The sequence below is a fragment of the Oncorhynchus clarkii genome, chromosome 12 (assembly GCF_045791955.1).
Source record: "Oncorhynchus clarkii lewisi isolate Uvic-CL-2024 chromosome 12, UVic_Ocla_1.0, whole genome shotgun sequence".
Lineage (NCBI taxonomy): Eukaryota > Metazoa > Chordata > Actinopteri > Salmoniformes > Salmonidae > Oncorhynchus > Oncorhynchus clarkii.
In genome coordinates, this window is record NC_092158.1 from 69,126,700 (window position 1) to 69,145,792 (window position 19,093).

The 19,093-nt window shown below is 45.5% G+C and overlaps 2 protein-coding genes across 5 annotated transcripts in view; one reads left to right on the forward strand and one right to left on the reverse strand.

Moving 5' to 3' along the window:
• LOC139421121 (sterile alpha motif domain-containing protein 14-like) overlaps positions 1–4,822 on the forward strand; it is a 47,279-nt gene extending 42,457 nt beyond the window's left edge. The window contains exon 9 of the mRNA XM_071171678.1: positions 1,706–4,822. Coding sequence (XP_071027779.1) covers positions 1,706–1,870 — 165 coding nt within the window. The 3' untranslated portion in view covers positions 1,871–4,822. The remainder of the gene's footprint in view (positions 1–1,705) is intronic.
• A 2,486-nt stretch (positions 4,823–7,308) lies between these two features.
• LOC139421122 (MAGUK p55 scaffold protein 3a) overlaps positions 7,309–19,093 on the reverse strand; it is a 42,784-nt gene continuing 30,999 nt past the window's right edge. The window contains exons 11-20 of one of the 4 annotated variants that reach the window (XM_071171679.1): positions 18,188–18,252; positions 16,631–16,651; positions 14,906–14,947; positions 13,630–13,695; positions 12,422–12,583; positions 9,561–9,641; positions 9,343–9,436; positions 9,123–9,231; positions 8,667–8,795; positions 7,309–7,490 (exon numbers count right to left, since the gene is read on the reverse strand). In XM_071171679.1, the coding sequence (XP_071027780.1) occupies positions 7,311–7,490; positions 8,667–8,795; positions 9,123–9,231; positions 9,343–9,436; positions 9,561–9,641; positions 12,422–12,583; positions 13,630–13,695; positions 14,906–14,947; positions 16,631–16,651; positions 18,188–18,252 (949 nt within the window). In that variant the 3' untranslated portion in view covers positions 7,309–7,310. The remainder of the gene's footprint in view (positions 7,491–8,666; positions 8,796–9,122; positions 9,232–9,342; positions 9,437–9,560; positions 9,642–12,421; positions 12,584–13,629; positions 13,696–14,905; positions 14,948–16,630; positions 16,652–18,187; positions 18,253–19,093) is intronic. The other 3 variants (XM_071171681.1, XM_071171682.1, XM_071171683.1) reach the window with 3 other exon arrangements.

The following is a 19,093-nucleotide window of genomic DNA, read 5'->3' on the forward strand; positions in this document are numbered from 1 at the left end:
GGCAAACTTTAAACAACACTTTTTATGGATATCTTTAAGAAATGGCTTTCTTCTTGCCACTCTTCCATAAAGGCCAGATTTGTGCAATATACAACTGATTGTTGTCCTATGGACAGAGTCTCCCACCTCAGCTGTAGATCTCTGCAGATCTCTCCAGAGTGATCATGGGCCTCTTGGCTGCATCTCTGATCAGTCTTCTCCTTGTATGAGCTGAAAGTTTAGAGGGACGGCCAGGTCTTGGTAGATTTGCAGTGGTCTGATACTCCTTCCATTTCAATGTTATTGCTTGCACAGTGCTCCTTGGGATGTTTAAAGCTTGGGAAATCTTTTTGTATCCAAATCCGTCTTTAAACTTCTTCACAACAGTATCTCGGACCTGCCTGGTGTGTTCCTTGTTCTTCATTGTTCTCTGCCCTTTTAACGGACCTCTGAGACTATCACAGTGCAGGTGCATTTATACGGAGACTTGATTACACACAGGTGGATTGTATTTATCATCATTAGTCATTTAGGTCAACATTGGATCATTCAGAGATCCTCACTGAACTTCTGGAGAGAGTTTGCTGCACTGAAAGTAAAGGGGCTGAATAATTTTGCACGCCCAATTTTTCAGTTTTTGATTTGTTAAAAAAGTTTGAAATATCCAATAAATGTCGTTCCACTTCATGATTGTGTCCCACTTGTTGTTGATTCTTCACAAAAAATACAGTTTTTATATCTTTATGTTTGAAGCCTGAAATGTGGCAAAAGGTCGCAAAGTTCAAGGGGGCCAAATACTTTCGCAAGGCACTGTATAAACACCATGGGACCACTCAGCCGTCATACCGCTCAGGAAGGAGACGCGTTCTGTCTCCTCGAGATGGTGATTATACTTGCGTACTATTGTTTGCACTGATGAACATGGTATCTTCAGGCGTTTGGAAATTGCTCCCAAGGATAAACCAGACTTGTGGAGACTACAATTTTTGTATGATGTCATTTTTTCCTATGATGTCAAGCAAAGAGGCACTGACTTTGAAGGTAGGCTTTGAAGTACATCCACAGGTACACCTCCAATTGACTGATTTAGCCTATCAGAAGCTTCTAAAGCCGTGGCATCATTTTCTGGAATTTTCCAAGCTGTTTAAGGGCACAGTCAATTTAGTGTATGTAAACTTCTGACCCACTGGAATTGTGATACAGTGAATTATAAGTGAAATAATCTGTCTGTAAACAATTGCTGGAAAAATGACTTGTGTCATGCACAAAGTAGATGTCCCAACCGACTTGCCAAAACTATAGTTTGTTAACAAGACATTTGTGGAGTGGTTGAAAAACGAGATTTAATGACTCCAACCTAAGTGTATGTAATCTTCCGACTTCAACTGTATTTGTCACATGCACCGAAGAAAACAGGTGCAGACCTTACTGTGAAATGCTTACTTACAAACCCTTATTAAACAACAATGCAGTTAAGAAAAATCGAGTTAAGAAAATATTGACTAAAGACACTTAAGTAACACAATAAAATAACAATAACGAGGCTACAGTAAGGTGCTCCAATCCTCGTTATACCTTTTTTTAGGTAACAAAATATTTTTCATTGTTAACTCTGCATTGTTGGGAAAGGGCTCATAAGTAAGCATTTGATGGCACAGTCTACACCTTTTGTATTCTATTATATTTTTTATTATTATTTTATTATTTTATTATATTTTATTATCAGGGTTTGGGAGTGAACAGTTCCACGGACCGCAGTGCACTGAAAAGGCGGATCAAAGACATTCACGCAGCAGCGGAAAAGGAGCGCAAGGCCCTGGACAAACTGGAACGCCAAAAAGAGAAGCAGCGCAAAAAGGAACAGGAGCTACGCAAGCTAAACACAAGCTAGAGATAACCACCAGATGGCGCTAAATCACCACAGAAATACTCCTGACTAGAAACTGGTGTTGGTGCACATCTCCAACTTCCACATTATCATGATAGCATTGATGCTAAGTGGAGTTTTGTGCAAAAAGTTGGAATTTGCTCATAGACTTTCGTACTGTACCTCTGGTTTGGATGTGAGTCTTTGAACCCTGCGATGGGCGGGACAGTGTGTTGTCTATCACTGACACATGAATAATAACAGAATGAAAGCTCCATGCTCTTCTTGTCAAATGGATTTATTTTAGACCAAGATCGGAAGCCCAAAGTGGGCATGTGAGAGGTGGGTCGCGAGTTATGAGAATACATCTACAGTCACACACTATTTATTCTTAATTTGGGTAGTTGGAGGACAATTGGGTCACGGCAGGACTGTCATTTTCTAATTTGGGTCCCGTGGTGAAAAAGCTTAAGAACTGTTTTGGACCAATCAATCAGTGGTTGACGCAACATGATAGGTCCCGCCCATATTGGGGTTCAGTTGTCTCATTCTTCCTGGCTATGAAACATGTGTTGTTCTTTGTCAGTCATCAAGATTATCCTCCCTTGTGGAAAAAAAGCGGACTAATCATTTGTTACTGGAATTGATTATGTGTTATAAACTCAGCAAAAAAATAAACGTCCTCTCACTGTCAACTGCGTTTATTTTCAGCAAACTTAACATGTGTAAATATTTGAATGACCATAAGATTCAACAACTGAGACACAAACTGAACAAGTTCCACAGACATGTGACTAACAGAAATGGAATAATGTGTCCCTGAACAAAGGGGGGTCAAAATCAAAAGTAACAGTCAGTATCTGGCGTGGCCACCAGCTGCATTAAGTACTGCAGTTCATCTCCTCCTCATGGACTGCACCAGATTTGCCAGTTCTTGCTGTGAGATGTTACTCCACTCTTCCACCAAGGCACCTGCAAGTTTCCAGACATGTTTGGGGGGAATGACCCTAGCCTTCACCCTCCAATCCAACAGGTCCCAGACGTGCTCAATGGGATTGAGATCCGGGCTCTTCGCTGGTTATGGCAGAACACTGACATTCCTGTCTTGCAGGAAATCACGCACAAAACGAGCAGTATGGCTGGTGGCATTGTCAGTCCCACAAGCCATCATGTCAGGATGAGCACCACATGAGGGAGGAGGATGTCTTCCCTGTAACACACAGCATTGGGATTGCCCGCAATGACAACAAGCTCAGTCTGATGATGCTGTGACACACCACCCCAGACCATGACGGACCCTCCACCTCCAAATCGATCCTGCTCCAGAGTACAGGCCTCGGTGTAACGCTCATTCCTTCGACGATAAACGCAAATCCGACCATCACCCCTGGTGAGACAAAACCGCGACTCGTCATTGAAGAGCACTTTTTGCCAGTCCTGTCTGGTCCAGCAATGGTGGGTTTGTGCCCATAGGCAACGTTGTTGCCGGTGACGTCTGGTGAGGACCTGCCTTATAACAGGCCTACAAGCCCTCAGTCCAGCCTCTCTCAGCATATTGCGGACAGTCTGAGCACTGATGGAGGGATTGTGCATTCCTGGTGTAACTCGGGCAGTTGTTGTTGCCATCCTATACTTGTCCCGTAGGTGTGATGGTTGGATGTACCGATCCTGTGCAGGTGTTGTTACACGTGGTCTGCCACTGTGAGGACTGTCGCAGGCGTCTCACAGTACGGACATTGCAATTTATTGCCCTGGCCACATCTACAGTCCTCATGCCTCCTTGCAGCATGCCTAAGGCACGTTCACGCAGATGAGCAGAGACCCTGGGCATCTTTCTTTTGGTGTTTTTTTAGAGTCAGTAGAAAGGCCTCTTTAGTGTCCTAAGTTTTCATAACTGTGACCTTAATTGGCTACAGTCTGTAAGCGGTGTTTAAACCCTTTACAATGAAGATCTGTGAAGTTATTTGGATTTTTACGAATTATCTTTGAAAGACAGGGTCCATGACTGAGGGGCGTTTCTTTATTTGCTGAGTTTGGGACTTCTACACACATTCAATGCATTGACAAAGTCATGCTTTTCCCATAGCTTTTGACCATACACACAAACAGTACATTCTAGCAAATTACACACTATGAAAACCTTACCATGGTCTGAGTTATTATAGAAAGAATATAATTACAGAAATTGGCATTTATTTATTTTTTACAAAGAATATAATCACAGAATTCATTTTTTTTAAAAATACTCATAACCACAAGCCAGTAACACACAACCACATTCATATTGTAGTATGCATCAATACTCTGTCAGTGGACAGGAGTAAAACTTGAAGTAACAGGAAGATTTGTCCAAGACATTGTCAAGATAAGATGCTGATGAAACAGATGTGATTTTTGAGCATATTTGTATATACTGTATGTTTGTGGCGTACGTGCATGTTTGTGGCGTATGATATACTGTCTGTTTATGTGTGTGAAACTGTGCATATGTGCTATCTGAGGTCATTGTATTGGTAATGACTGTATGGGGATGGGACTGGCTCTCCTGAAAGGAGTCTTCTGAGGAGGCCACTTTAGAATTCTGGCTGTTGTCAATCTTTTGTCTACTCTCACGTTACACCAATCATCATCTTAGCTGTTTTTGTCTTGAGTCTCCAACTTTTTGGATCCTCCTGGAACAAGACAAGAATGGCACCAATCATCTTTGGAGGATTCAGGGCCCCGTATAAGGACTGATGCTGGGACATGCTATCCAAACCGTACCCCCATTTTGCCCAGTTTTCACACTGAATTCATGGACTGGTTCATGACATGGATATTAGCTCTAGGTTTTACACACACAAGGTCTTTAGGACTCACTTCTTGATTTCCATCCTCCCAGGATGCTGTGACTTCATTTATTTTCAACTCCTGTGTCAAATGGAAATGTGTAATAAATATGGTTTAGAATGCAGAATGCATGTCAGCACTCCCAAACTTCTGCTGCTACTGGTCTCTCATCTCTGGTCTCTCAGTTCAACATGTGAGCTGATTCACACTCGGTTTGTACAACTGATATGCAACACATCTGACACATCGGGGGTATGGTTAGAACCCTAACCCAACTCAAAATGGCAATATAGTCCAACTCAAAACGGGTAGGATTTGACGATAACAAAACGTACACACTTGGTTCATCTGGTTTTACTATGGCACTTTATACATGTCACATTACAAAGTCAACATTCGGGGTTTCTTGGTTTACACAGCACAGTAAAAGATTAAGAACACATTGCATGTTAAAAAGAGAACCGGATTAGAATTGGTGGAAAGGAGGATCTGTTGATAGTTTATCAGTTCTCCACAATGAAACAAGACTTGAAGTCCACGCACACATACACACGAAACCACCCACACCCACACACAAAGAAAGAGCACAGAGCTATGATGCCTCTACTCAAAGATCACCAGAGGCTCAGAGCGACAGAGCCAATATACAGACTGAGAACAGGTGGGGTTTCACAAAACCTTTCTGACTGCTTCAGTCAAGTAACAACAGTTTGACTAGCGCGAGGCATTGTTTCTTTCTTGTGTATTACCTTGTAACCTTGAACTGGCTTCTAACATTGTTTCTGTAATCACCAAGGTAACGTAAAAGAAACACGTCACATCTGTGTGTATTTATAATGACGGCTTGAACCCACAATCACACTTGGAGCAGGCCAACCCACAATCACACTTGGAGCAGGCCAACCCGCAATCACACTTGGAGCAGGCCAACCCACAATCACACTTGGAGCAGGCCAACCCACAATCACACTTAGAGCAGGCCAACTCACAATCACACTTGGATGAGTCCATATCCCACTAATCCCAGAGTCCTCACCTGTAGATAAATACTCATACAGAACAACAATTTAACAAGGACCCTGATTGTCAAGATGGACCATAGAACACCCCCCTCCCCAAAACCCTATTACCCACACTGCACCTGCATCTTTAAACGTGTCTGATGTCAGCTATACAAAGGGCATTCCTATGTACACAAAAAGGAGCATAGCATGTTTTAGTGCACTTGTGTGTGTACATGACATCCACACACCCAGTGTCTCAGAACTGAAGTAATTCACACCTACTGTAGATTAGACCGGATTAGACACTTAGGGTCGAAGTTCAACAGGTTGCATTGAAGTGCTTTGAGCTCGTTCGTTGGCACGGTAGGATTTGCATGTGCAATATTTACATCTGCGATTAAATAATTCAACTGTCGTGCACTTCCTTAAAACACATCCAAGTCATAAAATAATTGATCAAAAAAAGCATTATGAAATAATATTCTATTTCACATTCCATATTTCTGTACCGTTACATCTATACTACTGTACTATTTACAGAGTGTGTTGGTTAATAATACTATGTATGTATTTATACTCATTCTCCGGGTATAATGGAAGCAGGTGGATTGGATTTTGGATAACATTTCAATAACATAATAAGAATGGCTAGGCCTCACTCAGAATGCATTGTATCAACGAGCAACGGAAATAGGCAAGGAAACACTAAGTGAGGAAACCTTACAGAACAGTCATGTTGTCTTTGTGAAGGAATTGTGTAGGATTTCCTGCAGGATTCCTGTATCTATTTTTCGACTTGAAGTCACTTTGGATAAAAATGTGTGTTAAATGGCATATACATATTATTATATTAAGGGGAAACTCAAGTACTCGACACTGCAGGCCAAAGAAAGCTACAGATGATACTCCACATGGAGCCACAATAAAGATGCCTGTATGTTTGTCTGTCTGACTGGCTGACTGATTGACTGGCTGACTGGCTGACTGATTGACTGGCTGACTGATTGACTGGCTGACTGATTGACTGGCTGAGTGACATAAATAATACAAAAAAAACCTTAAGAAATATCTGAAAAACATGAATTTGAGCAATGGATTGCTTGTACTGTACATGTGTGTGTGTGGGTGGGGCGGGGGTGTGTGTGTGTGTGGGTGGGGCGGGGGTGTGTGTGTGTGTGTGTGGGGCGGCTGTGTGTGTGTGTGTGTGGGTGGGGCGGGGGTGTGTGTGTGTGTGGGTGGGGCGGGTGTGTGTGTGTGTGTGGGTGGGGCGGCTGTGTGTGTGTGTGTGTGTGTGTGTGTGTGTGTGTGTGTGGGGGGGGGGGGGGGGGGGGGGGGGGGGGGCAGCCAGGACAACAGTCTTTCCCTCTGAACATCTCAAACACAGAAATGTTCCAAAGGGTTTTGCCGCATGCCCTTCTCCCATGGTGCCAGTGTGTGGCTGGCCCAGCATCAGGTATCAGGCCAGGTTTTGGGGCAGTATCCTCCACACCCCACAAGCTGGCCCATGGAGCCAAGGGGAAGGGATCCAGGAGATCAGGAAAGGGATGAGGAGGTAGGATAGGGTTCCTGCTGGAAGAAGGGCTGGGGGCTGTGATCCCCCCTCTGGAGAGTGGTGGTTAGGGAAAGGGGGGTTAGGTTCGCACCCAGCAGAGGGGCACCCAGAAGGTCTCACGCTCCAGCCGCTCCAGAATGCCTCGGAGTTCTGTGCAGGCGCTGGCTGAGTCCTCCTTTATTAGGACCCGGTCGACCAGGTGGCCGTACTGCTGGTCCATCTGCTGGGCTGACTGACGCATTTCCTGCAGGTCCTCATCCTGACACGGACATACGGAGACACACACACACGGAGAGACACACGGACGGACGGACAGACAGACAGGAGAATCAGACGGACGGACGGACAGACAGACAGGAGAATCAGACGGACGGACAGACAGACGGGAGAATCAGACGGACAGACAGACAGACAGGAGAATCAGACGGACAGACAGACAGACAGGAGAATCAGACGGACAGACAAACAGACAGGAGAATCAGACAGACAAACAGACAGACAGACAGGAGAATCAGACAGACAGACAGGAGAAACAGACAGACAGACAGACAGACAGACAGACAGACAGACAGACAGGAGAATCAGACAGACAGACAGACAGACAGACAGGAGAATCAGACAGACAGACAGACAGACAGACAGACAGACAGACAGACAGACAGACAGACAGACAGGAGAATCAGACAGACAGACAGACAGACAGACAGGAGAATCAGACAGACAGACAGACGGACAGACAAACAGACAGGAGAATCAGACAGACAAACAGACAGACAGACAGGAGAATCAGACAGACAGACAGGAGAAACAGACATACAGACAGACAGACAGACAGACAGACATACAGACAGACAGACAGGAGAATCAGACAGACAGACAGACAGACAGACAGGAGAATCAGACAGACAGACAGACAGACAGACAGACAGACAGGAGAATCAGACAGACAGACAGACAGACAGGAGAATCAGACAGACAGACAGGAGAATCAGACAGACAGACAGACAGACAGGAGAATCAGACAGACAGACAGGAGAATCAGACGGACAGACAGACAGACAGGAGAATCAGACAGACAGACAGACAGACAGGAGAATCAGACAGACAGACAGACAGACAGACAGGAGAATCAGACAGACAGGCAGACAGACAGACAGACAGACAGACAGGAGAATCAGACAGACAGACAGACAGACAGACAGACAGACAGACAGACAGACAGACAGACATGAAAATGAGGAAGAAGCATAAGAGTGAGTAAGGATATAAAGGTGATATCAGATTTGGGAGAGGAGAAAATAGGAAAGGAGAGTGCATGCCACCCAAAAAAGAAGATTGAGTAACAGAATAAAGGTGAAATAACTCATTGATACATTCATATGAGGCCATTTCAGACTCAGCTCACTGTAATTAAAAAAGAGACAGCAGGTCTCACCGTCACTCGCCCATGATCTCCCCCTGCTGGTGAGGTGGCAGCACTACGACGGCGTCTGCTCTCCGGGACGCGCGGCTTGACGAAGATGACATAGGGCTTGAACTCAGATGTCCGCAGCGTCTTCAAAGCCTAAGGGGCCAGGACACATTCAGACGCATTATCACACAGTCTGCGTAGGCTGTCACACAGAGTGCACGGGGTTGAGAGAACAGATGCTATCAGAGAAATGTCCTCTTGAGATGTCAGAGATGCTACGGATAACCGGGACAAGATAATGTGGCAGCCTGCCTGACTCAAACAGAAAGTACTCTCACAAAGAGAACACAGAAGAAACGCCAGGGGCCGTCATAGAATAGGGTGTGACACAGGCTGCATGTGATAGCCGTGGTTATATTGTGCAGTGCATCGTGACAGAATGGGATATGCATCACTGTAGAGGATGTGCCTTGGCCCTACCTCTGGCTGCACGTCCACTAGGCACATCTTATTCTTGGCCTGTACAGAGCGGATGGCCTCTATACTGGTACCATACTGGTTCTCCTTGTACTCCCCATGCTCTATGAACCTGGACACACAGGACACAACTAAGCACGAAACAGACAAAACAAAGCAGAGTACTACAGAGACGGACCGTATGGTTTCACAGATCAGCCGTATGGCATCAAAGAGGACTCACTTGTTGCTCAGAGCGTCCGCGTCAAACGCCTGTTTGGTGACAAAGTGGTACTCCACCCCCTCCTTCTCATGAGGCTTCTTGGGCCTGGTGGTATCTGGAGACACAAGTGATAGGGGGAAAGCTGTGATTGTTTTACTGGTGTAGCAGTTCTTTACTAGGGTGTTGGAGTCGCCGTCAGTGTAGAAAGAAGAGGGTGCGGTTTAGAAGGTGTAACTCACGCGGTACGGCCACAGCATAGCGATGTGGGTTCTCTGCTATCACCTTCTGTTTCAGCTCATTGATACGAGCTCCTAGGGAGCCTTTTGTGCGAGTGAGAGAGAGAGAGAGAGAGAGAGAGAGAGAGAGAGAGAGAGGGTAGAGAGACAGAAAAAGAGAGAGAGAGGGTAGAGAGACAGAAAAAGAGAAAGAGAGAGGGTAGAGACAGAAAAAGAGAAAGAGAGAGGGTAGAGACAGAAAAAGAGAAAGAGGGTAGAGACAGAAAAAGAGAAAGAGAGAGAGGGTAGAGAGACAGAAAAAGAGAAAGAGAGAGAGGGTAGAGAGACAGAAAAAGAGAAAGAGAGAGAGGGTAGAGAGACAGAAAAAGAGAAAGAGAGAGAGGGTAGAGACAGAAAAAGAGAGAGAGGGTAGAGACAGAAAAAGAGAAAGAGAGAGAGGGTAGAGACAGAAAAAGAGAAAGAGAGAGAGGGTAGAGACAGAAAAAGAGAAAGAGAGAGAGGGTAGAGACAGAAAAAGAGAAAGAGAGAGAGAGAGACAGAAAAAGAGAAAGAGAGAGAGAGGGAGAAAGAGAGAGAGAGGGTAGAGACAGAAAAAGAGAAAGAGAGAGAGAGGGTAGAGAGAGAGAGAGAAAGACAGAAAAAGAGAAAGAGAGAGACAGAAAAAGAGAAAGAGAGAGAGAGGGTAGAGAGACAGAAAAAAAGAGAGAGAGGGTAGAGAGACAGAAAAAGAGAAAGAGAGAGGGTAGAGACAGAAAAAGAGAAAGAGAGAGGGTAGAGACAGAAAAAGAGAAAGAGAGAGAGGGTAGAGACAGAAAAAGAGAAAGAGAGAGAGGGTAGAGAGACAGAAAAAGAGAAAGAGAGAGAGGGTAGAGAGACAGAAAAAGAGAAAGAGAGAGAGGGTAGAGAGACAGAAAAAGAGAAAGAGAGAGAGGGTAGAGACAGAAAAAGAGAAAGAGAGAGAGGGTAGAGACAGAAAAAGAGAAAGAGAGAGAGGGTAGAGACAGAAAAAGAGAAAGAGAGAGAGGGTAGAGACAGAAAAAGAGAGAGAGAGAGAGAGGGAGAGAGAGGGTAGAGACAGAAAAAGAGAAAGAGAGAGGGTAGAGACAGAAAAGGAGAAAGAGAGAGAGGGTAGAGACAGAAAAAGAGAAAGAGAGAGAGGGTAGAGACAGAAAAAGAGAAAGAGAGAGAGGGTAGAGAGACAGAAAAAGAGAAAGAGAGAGAGGGTAGAGAGACAGAAAAAGAGAAAGAGAGAGAGGGTAGAGACAGAAAAAGAGAAAGAGAGAGAGGGTAGAGAGACAGAAAAAGAGAAAGAGAGAGAGGGTAGAGAGACAGAAAAAGAGAAAGAGAGAGAGGGTAGAGAGACAGAAAAAGAGAAAGAGAGAGAGGGTAGAGACAGACAGAAAAAGAGAAAGAGAGAGAGAGTAGAGAGACAGAAAAAGAGAAAGAGAGAGAGGGTAGAGACAGAAAAAGAGAAAGAGAGAGAGGGTAGAGACAGAAAAAGAGAAAGAGAGAGAGAGAGACAGAAAAAGAGAAAGAGAGAGAGGGTAGAGACAGAAAAAGAGAAAGAGAGAGAGGGTAGAGACAGAAAAAGAGAAAGAGAGAGAGGGTAGAGAGACAGAAAAAGAGAAAGAGAGAGAGGGTAGAGAGACAGAAAAAGAGAAAGAGAGAGAGGGTAGAGAGACAGAAAAAGAGAAAGAGAGAGAGGGTAGAGACAGAAAAAGAGAAAGAGAGAGAGGGTAGAGACAGAAAAAGAGAAAGAGAGAGAGAGAGACAGAAAAAGAGAAAGAGAGAGAGGGTAGAGACAGAAAAAGAGAAAGAGAGAGAGGGTAGAGACAGAAAAAGAGAAAGAGAGAGACAGAAAAAGAGAAAGCGAGAGAGAGGGTAGAGAGACAGAAAAAGAGAAAGAGAGAGAGGGTAGAGAGACAGAAAAAGAGAAAGAGAGAGAGGGTAGAGACAGAAAAAGAGAAAGAGAGAGGGTAGAGACAGAAAAAGAGAGAGAGAGAGAGGGTAGAGGGACAGAAAAAGAGAAAGAGAGAGAGGGTAGAGAGACAGAAAAAGAGAAAGAGAGAGAGGGTAGAGACAGAAAAAGAGAAAGAAAGAGAGCGAGAGAGACAGAAGAAGAGAAAGAGAGAGAGGGTAGAGACAGAAAAAGAGAAAGAGAGAGAGGGTAGAGAGACAGAAAGAGAGAGAGAGAGAGAGGGTAGAGAAACAGAAAAAGAGAAAGAGAGAGAGGGTAGAGAGACAGAAAAAGAGAAAGAGAGAGAGGGTAGAGACAGAAAAAGAGAAAGAGAGAGAGAGAGAGACAGAAAAAGAGAAAGAGAGAGAGAGAGACAGAAAAAGAGAAAGAGAGAGAGAGAGACAGAAAAAGAGAAAGAGAGAGAGGGTAGAGAGACAGAAAAAGAGAAAGAGAGAGAGGGTAGAGAGACAGAAAAAGAGAAAGAGAGAGAGGGTAGAGACAGAAAAAGAGAAAGAGAGAGAGGGTAGAGAGAGGGAGTGAAATAGAGTTATTTAAACATAACTATCAGGGACAAATAATCTATATTTGCTGAAAAAAATCTGCATCAACATCAAGTTAAGTCCACTGATTATTTACAGGATGTGCCATTTGTTGTGCACTTTGATTAATTAACTTATCAGAAACATAAATAGCATTAGGTACTGTAGATCAGACCTCACAGGCCCACACAACTAGCTTGGTCAAGCAGACTGACTGCTTAAAATGAAAGAGAATATGTGCGGAGAGATTGGTCTGGTTCTCATAAGGCTACCACACAACTAGAGGAAGTTGCTGTTTGTAGCATTGGCCACTAGAGGGCAGTATCGTCAAAGTAGAATGACCACACATCCTGAAGCTGTTGTCATACCGATCAGAACCACCAGGCGGGGTCTCTCGTTGGGCCGGTGCTGGTAGCGAGTCACCTCCTCGTAGGTGGCAAAGTCTGGATCGGTGGGGTCGCGGGTTGCCCCTCCTCCGAGGGATCCTGACCGGTCCTTTCGGCTCAGACGGAAACTCCTCCTCAGACCCGCTACGCAGGACAGGCAGGTGGGAGGGGCAGGGAGAGCAAGGTGAGGCAGGGAGGCAAAGGGTCAAAATGTCAGATATGATCATCCACTTAAGTGGTTTGATACACTGTCTAACACATGCTCTTTCTACATAATTACAACTGTATTCTCTGAGGCATGTTAGATAGCGCTTGTAGTTGTTCTCACTTGGCAATTAGTGTTGCTGACAAACATTTTGAACGCACAACACCAGTATCACGTCACATCAGGACATCATATCAGGCTATCATGCAAATCAAACCCCAACATAAGCATGACATTATTCTTTGTTGGATTATTAGGTGTTGGTTATCGAATAACAAAGAATGTGCAACCCTTGATAATCATGCATTAAAACCCCGTGTGAACCGTGAACCGTGAACCGTGTGACCATTCAAATACTGGTGGTAAACTGGGATTCGTCGTTAATCCGTGAGTGATCCTACAGGTTTGACAGCCTGACCCGTGCTTATCTCTAAGGTAAATGGGCTGCCAGCAGCATTGTGAGATATTGACTGAATCTGCTCATTTACAAGCATGTGTCCAACACATATCAATCACATGCAGCTAATATCTGACCAAGGGGTTTGGCAGCTCCACTTTGACTGTGAGAAATAAGCTCTGGGACTGAGAGTGAAGCTAACACACTTCTGCTATTAATATCAAGCTCATGCCTCTCTCTTTCTCTTTTTATAAGAGACATGGCTTCAACTCAACGAACAACTAGTAATACTAGTGAGGATAAAAGATAAATTAGCCTTGATAGAATTGGAAGGACAATTGTCTGGTTTGTAACACATGTAAGAGTATACAGTACAACGGAGACATGCTGCTTGACAGAGGGCTACAGGAGTGGACAGGGAGGGATGGGGCAGCCTGACTCTGGAGACCACAGTGTAGTGGGAGTGACGCCCACGCACACGCACGCACACACAGACACGCACACACAGTGTCTCCAGGCCCATGGGTGCCCATCCCCCCCTGCCTGCGGACAGTGGGGATACCTGAGGGAACAAGCCGGTAACAGTACCTGAATAAAATTCCCAGGAAAACACCTGGCCACAGGAGGGCGCCACTGCTTTACACTTAGGAGAGACTATAACTGGCATTAGAGCATCACACAACCCAGCCTCGCGCCTCATTCTCCACACAGGGTGAAACAAGCAGCAAAACGTGTCTGGTTGGTTGAGTGTGCAATGCGTCCAATGCAGCAGGACCCTCGTGGGGGTGAGGGTAGGATGGGGTGCACCAGCCATAGCAGCAGAGGCAAGAGGGGAGTCTCAGGAGGATCCAAACACTGCTTAGTTTGGGGCAGGGCAAGGGTGCTGAGTTTAATCTCCATATATAAGGAGTAACCTGATTGGTTGACGGCCGTATTCTGTGTCATTATGAAGGTATACAATCATGTAGAATAATGCAGTTGGTCTTATTGCCATGGGAGGGCAGTGTTTGACTGTCGGCTGTGTTCAGATCCTTCCGTGTGCTTTGCTTTTCATTCCAACAGTTTCTGGGGTATGGGGTGAGGCCTCAAGGTCATGTAGGGGTGAAGGAGGCAAGGGGAGGACAGTGGAAGGAGGGGAGGCCAGTGGGAGGGCAGCAGGGGGCTGAGGATGACGGGGAAAGCGTTATAATGTGGTGCCAATGCAATTTCAGTCTGGATGCAAACTGTATTTACCACGGTCGGTAGCTTGAGGGTTGAATCCAATTGATGACACTCGTTAGCAAGTAGTAACCATTTCTGAATGCCCTGAAATGATTGCTACTCTGGTGTCTGGGGAACGGATACTGATCCTAAGACGTGTTAATACTCTGACAGAGACGCATAGCAGCCATGTCTCAATGTCTACTGGACTGTTTCAATTCTGGTACTCGCGCTCTATCACACCCTCTTAAGCACTTTTCTCATTACACTAATTAGGTAACGAGACCGATTTGCTATCGACACCTGAAGGAGTGAGAAACTAAACTCCCCTCTTTCATATTGAGCTGGAAAATCTGTTGCTGGAGCGCACACTCTCTCCTTCAGTACTAGTCTTCCCTGTCAAATGACCTGGGATCAGTTCCGTCTCCTCTCAGCATTGTCTCTCCCCACCACCTTTCTCTCCACCTCTCGCCTCCCTTCTCCATCACCTCCCACACGGACACGCCAGCCAGTCCCACCCTCAGGACACCCGTACATTCCCCAACCCAAAAGCGCCAGTTCAGTTAAGCCAGCAGCTCACAGCAAGGTCCTGGAGGACACATAGACACGTCGGACAGCAAAAGAGGTAAAGGTGGCAGAAGGAGGAAGACGTGCAGACTCTCACCTATGTACTGTCCATTGAAATAGCCCTCACAATCACAGTCCTCTGTAGGGAGGCAAGCAGGGAGAAGAGGGGGGCGGGGGTGAGCGGAGGGTAAGTAACCTGAGGGAAGGATCAGAGGGGTGGGGAGGGGGGGGCTGCGGGCTCCGAAGCAGGACAGGCAGGGTCAGGCAGGCGGGCAGAGGGGTGGGCACAGTGTAGGTCCCTAAGCCAGCAGGTCAGGACAGGGAGGTTTCAGCAGGACAGGCCCTCAGCCGGAGCCCGCAGCCACTGTGGCAGCCAGGTGGGGGAGGTTTGACAGACACCACACAGACACACCGAGCACTTCTGGAGGCAGTCGACTGGAAAAGGGAACTGGGTCTCCCTGGCCCACACACATGGCTTTGTGAAATGGACAGTTCACAAAGCTATGGTAGCTAGCATACAAAAACCTGTGCAATTCACAACTCTATAACTGCTGAATTCAATATTTAACTAAGCAAAAAACTAGTTTCAATATCTGATGTCTCTGAAACTCTGGATATGCAACAAAAGTGCTGACAATGACAGATTCACAACTCAGAGATACTGAGTAGAAAATAGCTGACAGAGAAAAATGGGGCAAGTAGAAAAGACGACAGCAGAGAAGGGAGAGGAGGAAAGACAAGTCCTCTGCAAGGAGAAGAACAGGTAGCCAAGACACAGTAGAGGAGACGAAGAGGCTAGCAAACCGCAGTAGACAGAACAAGATGAATTACAGAGAAGAACAAAAGAATGTAAGCTGTTGATGATGGAGAGGATGGGTCATTGCTATCTTTAAGTGATTGTCTGTGCTTTCCAGTCTGCAGGCCTGCCCTAGCATCACACACATACAATAAGGTATGGGCTCTCAAAATATGGGCTCTTTCAGCCATTTAAGCCATAATATGCTTATGTAATATTCTTATAAGGTAGGGTGGGAGCTGGTCCACGACTTAGAAAGTGAGTACCTTATGAACATTTGCAAAATACATCTTGAAAAGTTAGATTTTTGTGTAGTGTGTCCAGTCCGTTAGAACGCACGCACATACTCACACACACTCACACTGCAATCGCTGTGAATCTCTATTCTGGTCTCGTAGTCTGCCTACAGTGGGGGAGGATTTAAGCTGGAAGCAGAGCAGTACAGGACCCATGGGGTCTCATCCACCCCGCAGCACAGACAGGCACACACACACACACACACACACACACACACACACACACACACACACACACACACACACACACACACACACACACACACACACACACACACACACACACACACACACACACACACACACACATACATACACACCTCCCCCCAAAAGAAAGAGAGATGGCTGAGAGCTTTGATGCCTCTACTAATATACCTTCTAGTAGGAGCCTGCAAGCAGACAGTAACCGTCCTCTCATAGTCATACCAAGGAGTTTCAAAACACGGAACGCAAATAGTCAAATGGAAGTCATGGGAAATATAAGAGTAATAAACTGTCACCACATGTCCATGGATCTGATTATGCCTAATTGTGGATAGTTACTAGTATGTCCATGTGGAGTAATGTCCTGTCTAATCACTGACAGTGGCAATGAAAATAGTGGCACACTGCCCTCATTCCCTGATCATGGTTATGTGTGAGTGAGGGAGAGAGACAGAGAGAGAGAGACAGAGAGAGAGAGAAAGACAGAGAGAGAGGATTGCAGGCATCTCTGTACCAGTATACCCACCTTTGTCACATCCCTGGTCATCTGAGGTAAGCAGTGAGGGAAAGGAGGATGATGAGAAATCTTTGACAAACAGTTACACACAAAAAAACAACGGGCAATGGGATGGGGTATTGGTGTTATCTCCTCTCTCAATTCTTTGTCTGATATTCACAAACTCTAAAACATACTTTCTTCTAGCAGGCGAGTCATTGGAGAATGAGAGAAAAACGAGTGAGAGAGAGAGAGAGAGAGAGAGATGGGAATTATAGATTTTAAAATGCACAAACTGTCTCAGTCTCAGTCTCTGTGCTATGACGTTATCGAGGGGTCGAGCCTCTGACCCACATTAAAAAGGCAACCTCAGGAGCTTCACTAGGGGCATGGGAATTAATCAAAGAGAGAGGGAAAGAGAGAGTGAGAAAGAGCGAGAGAGAGAGAAAGGGAGATAGAGAGAGAGAGAGAGGAGAGAGGGAAAGAGAGAGCGAGAGAGAGAGAGAGAAAGGGAGAGAGAGAGAGAGAGAGAGAGAGAGAGAGAGAGAGAGAGAGAGAGAGAGAAAAGAGAGAGAGAGAGGGGTAGAGAGAGAGAGAGAGAAGAGACATGGGCCTCCATGGTGTAGCCCGGCTAGCTGACATATTGCTAAGCTCTTGTTGTCTCCCTGGGGCTCAGACCTAATCGGATCGCCTGTGGATTATGGACCACGAAGCGCCACCGCTCGCATTAAACACTCACCTGGCCACTTCTATTCAGACATACCCAATACTATTACCACACAACACAGAGCAGGAGAGAGCCAGAGTGGACAAAACGGACATTGTTACACACTCATCCTGTTAATTGGTTCTAGTCTGTTGTCTGTCTCTCACTATAGAAATACAGTTTGTGCTGACCGGCCAGATGGACCAGACATGAAAGATTAATTCATATCTTTGTGATCCCTCCCTCTCTTCTCCCCCCTCCCAAAGCCGTCTTTCACCTCTCTCTCTCTCTCTCTCTCTCTCTCTCTCTCTCTCTCTCTCTCTCTCTCTCTCTCTCTCTCTCTCTCTCTCTCTCTCTCTCTCTCTCTCCCTCTCCCTCTCTCCCTCTCCCTCTCTCCCTCTCCCTCTCTCCCTCTCCCTCTCCCTCTCCCTCTCTCTCACTCTCACTCTCATGACAGCAGAGAATACGCAGTCAATACTAATACTCCTGAGGACGCCAATTACCGGCAAAAAAGGTAAATAAATGTCAACATAAACACATCTGGTGGTTAAATCTACATCTTATGAAGAATAACATGAACCATCACTGACAAATAAGTTCTACTTCAAAAGATATCCTTCCGCTTCAGTTTGATATTGTTTGCAACAGTGAACATGTATATCTGCACACTCTTCGAAAAAAGGGTTCCAAAAGAGTTCTTCGGCAGTCCCCATAGGAGAACTCTTTTTGGTTCCAGGTAGAACCCTTTTGGGTTCCATGTAGAACCCACTGTAGAAATGGTTTTTCATGCAACCATAAAGGGTTCTTCAAAGGGTTCTCCTAAGGGGACAGCCGAATAACCCTTTTAGGTTCTAGATAGCACCTTTTTTGTGGAAACTTACAGGTCGGATTTTTAGGGGATTTAGGGTTCGGAAGTGTGCCCATTTTTATCCGGTAAGCCAGCCGTCTAAGAAAATGTACAGAGGAGGAAAGAAAGGGAGAAGAAATAAGAGAGAGAGAGAAGGGGGGAGAAAGAGAGGGACCATGACAGTGTCAGACAGATAAACAGAGATAGGAGGAAGAGAGGCAATGGAGGAGGGAGGCAAAGAGATTGAAAGAGAAGATTAGTACATGACAGAGAGATATAACACATACCGACCTCTGCCTCGTATGTGTTATCAGTGAAAGGAGTTAAGCTAGTATGAGAGATTAATTAAACCCATGGCTTGGCTGAGGTTCCCCCTCTGTGTTTCAGCCACCATGATTAATCCAACACGGTGCGTGTGTTTGAGTGTGTGTGTGTGTGTGTGTGTGTGTGTGTGTGTGTGTGTGTGTGTGTGTGTGTGTGTGTGTTGAGTGTGTGTGTGTGTGTGTCCGCAATCAGGCTGCAGCCGCTGGTATCACTCCCCCCTGCTTAGCTATAAGATGAATACACTTTTACATATTCATCCTATTGAGGGATTGTGACACTGACATAATGGAGTGTTCCCATTCAAGCCTATATTTAGATCCATGTGTTAAGATCCAAGCAGCTCTGATACTTGATTTAATAACACATTTGACCCCTGAAAGTGGAGCACATGAATATGGAACAGATAGAGACAGCTCTATGGCGATATCTGCACTGTTGTGAAAGCAATTCAGTCCACATACTGCACCTAATATAAGAGTCCTACAGTATAAGCATAAGAGGCATAATGTGACACAGTACAGTACAACCACTAGGCTTGATCGGATCATTTTCATATTGTATTTAGACTCTTGTCTGAGCTATGAGCTAGCACCTGTCCATGGACCTCTCTGTCTAT